At 40.5% G+C, this 3173-nt stretch overlaps 1 protein-coding gene across 1 annotated transcript; it reads left to right on the top strand.

The window, feature by feature from the left end:
- The first annotated feature begins 1010 nt into the window (after nt 1–1010).
- On the top strand, nt 1011–2833 carry LOC131995230 (esterase B1). Its single transcript, XM_059363546.1, has 3 exons — nt 1011–1490; nt 1551–2272; nt 2335–2833. Exons 1-3 carry the CDS (start codon nt 1067–1069, stop codon nt 2791–2793), a joined length of 1605 nt encoding a protein of 534 aa, XP_059219529.1. The 5' UTR covers nt 1011–1066; the 3' UTR covers nt 2794–2833.
- Nucleotides 2834–3173: the final 340 nt, after the last annotated feature.

Genomic DNA, 3173 nt, shown 5'->3' with positions numbered 1-3173 from the left:
GGTTTCACTTCCGACAACTAAGCTAAGTATGGTTTAAATCGGTACATAACCTGATATAGCTGTCATATAAACCGATCTGGGATCTTGACTTCTTGAGCCTCTACAGGGCGCAATTCTCACTCGATTTGGCTGAAATCTTGCAAGAGATGTTTTGTTATAACTTCCAGCAACTGTACTTAGTATAGCGCAAATCGGTATATAACCTGATATAGCTGTCATATAAACCGATCTTGGATCTTGACTTCTTGAGCCTCTAGAGGGCGCAGTTCTCATCCGAATTGGCTGAAATTTTGCATATGGTGTTTTGTTATGACTTTCAATAACTGTGCTAAGTAAGGTTCAAATCGGTTCATAACCTGATGTAGCTACCATATAAACCGATCTGGGATCTCGACTTCTTGAGCCTCTAGAGGGCGCATTTGTTGTCCAATTTGGCAGAAATTTTGTATAACGGCTTCTCTTATGACCTTCAACATACTTGTCTAATATGGTCTGAATCGATCAATAGCTTGATACAGCTCCCATATAAACCTATCTCCCGATTTTGCTTCTTGAGCCCCTACAAGGCGCAATTCTTATCCAAATGAACCGAAGTCTTACACAACGACTTCTACAACGTTCAGCATTCATTTGAGGTCTGAATCGGACTATATCTTGATATAGCTCTAACACCATAAAAGTTCTTACCCAATTTTCTTTGTTTGCCTACAAAGAGATACTGCGCAAAGAACTCGACAAATGCGATCCATGGTGGAGGGTATATAAGATTCGGTCCTGCCGAACTTAGTACGCTCTTACTTGTTAAATATTACAATTGATAAAACAAATGCACCAAAACCTATTGTGAATATTTTGGGTGTTTTTTTTAGGTAAAGCATTTAGTCTTGAGACACATTTGGTTGACTAAAGTATCGGAGGAACTCCAAATGGCAACTGGGTAAGAGAGAAACAGGTCTAAGGCAGTTTGATTATGAGAGTATAGCATTGATCTCAAATAATAACTGTTGTGTGTGTATGTGTATTAAAATACTGATTACCTACATATGATGATTGTGGGCATAGTTCAATGGAAAATCCCGTAATACAGACATCGAGTGGCCGGGTTCGTGGTAAATTAGCAACGAATGCTTATGGATATTCCTTTTACTATTTCGATGGTATTCCCTATGCGCAACCGCCACTTGGAGAAAAACGTTTCAGAGCTCCAGTACCTGCGGCTAAATGGACCTTAATTAGGGATTGCACCAAATCGCCCAATAAGTGTCTGCAATGGAATCGCCGCGTTTGTGAAATTCAAGGATCCGAAGACTGTCTATATCTCAATGTGAATGTAAGGCAATTGAATGCTCGCCCTGCAGTTCCTGTCATGGTGTATATACATGGTGGCGGCTTCAATACAGGGGATGCCACCCGTCGAGCTTGGGCTCCCGACTACTTTATGATGAAGGATGTGGTATTCATAACCATAGGTTATCGTTTGGGCATGTTTGGTAAGTTGGACTGGAAAGGTTTTTTTTCTTGATTGAGGAGTAAAGAATACTCTTTGACAGGCTTTGCCAGTTTCTCGGACAAATCCTTAAACACAGCCGATAATTGTGGCGTACTTGATGTCATTTTGGCTTTAAAGTGGATTAGAGCAAATTGTATGTACTTCAATGGTGATCCTGAGAATATAACTCTCTTTGGCCACAGCTCTGGTAGCTGTGTTACCCACATGCTCATGCAAACACCATCGGCCAAGGGTCTCTTCCACAAAGCCATTTTGTTGGCCGGCTTCAATATGAACGAGCCCTCCTTCACCAGACTTGAATTTCGTTTGGCCCAACACTTGGGCTTTGAGGGCAGCGAGCAGGATCAAAAGGCCTTGTGCGAATTTCTCACTAATGTGGATGCCAACAAACTGGTAAATTTCGATGTATTTACTGAGGAGGAGAAAATGTTGTATCCCGATGCGGTCATCTTCCCCATCTGGCCCATTGCTGATGGCACTTTAATATCTAAAGACATTGTCGCAGCTCAACGCAAGGCATGGAGTAATAGCATTCCCCTTATGATGGGCTCTAATTCAACAGAGGCTTTAATGCTTTTAAAAAAGCTTAAGAGCGATGCCAAAGTATATGAAATGTGGAAAAGTAGACCCCAGCTTATGTTGCACTCCAATCTCAAGACTTTGGATGATGCTGTAATGCTAGGGGAGATAGCCAAGCGGGTGAAAGACATACATTTCGGAGATAAGGAAATGACAATTGAGAACTACGAATGTGCATTAGAGGTAGGTGTCAATTCATTCATTGCTTATACGAATTTGGGATTTCGTTTCGTTTTCCATTCCAGATCGAATCCTACAATTTTTTATATCATGATCAACATCGTCTAATGCAATCACGCCTCCAAAATGCCACTGCTCCCACCTATGTTTATCGCTTTGATTTTGATTCACCCACTTTCAATTTTTATCGCATTCGAGGTTTTGGTGTTGGCTCCAAAGGAGTTGGCCATTGTGATGAACTTGGCTATTTGTTTGTTTTACCCGACACTTTCAAATTGGATGCCAATACACCCGAATATCGTTGCATTGAACTGATGATTGAAACTTTTTATACATTTTCCAAGACTTCAGATCCCAATAATCCCATATTACAGCCAAACCATTGGGAACCCATACAGCGAGGCATGGTTCCGCATTGCTTGAACATCAATTATGAGTGGACGCGACGGATACCTCAACCCGAATATGAGAAATGCTGTGCCATAGATGAGGCATATAAGCTATTAAACAAAGATTTATACTAAATAAGTGAAAATAAAATTTCACATCATTTTTATACCCACCACCATATGATAGGGGTATATTCATTTAGTTATTACGTTTGCAACACATCGAAATAAAAATTTTCGACCCTACAAAGTATCGGATCGTCGTAAAATTCTAAGACGATTTAACGATGTCCGTGTGTCTGTCCGTCCGTCTGTTGTTAACACTCTAGAGCCTTCAAAAATTGAGATATTGAGCTGAAATTTGGCACAGATACGCCCTTTTGATGCATGCTGGTTAAGTTCTTGAACGGCTCAAATCGGACCATACTTGGAAATAGCTGCTATATAGACCGATTTTTCGATAAAGGGTCAAATGTCCATAAAAACTTTATTTTTCATCCGATTTTGCTGAAGTT

Source organism: Stomoxys calcitrans, chromosome 2 (genome assembly GCF_963082655.1).
Source record: "Stomoxys calcitrans chromosome 2, idStoCalc2.1, whole genome shotgun sequence".
In the NCBI taxonomy this organism is placed as follows: domain Eukaryota; kingdom Metazoa; phylum Arthropoda; class Insecta; order Diptera; family Muscidae; genus Stomoxys; species Stomoxys calcitrans.
The sequence above is the reverse complement of the archived record's forward strand: the minus strand, read 5'-3'. Positions and strand labels throughout refer to the sequence as shown.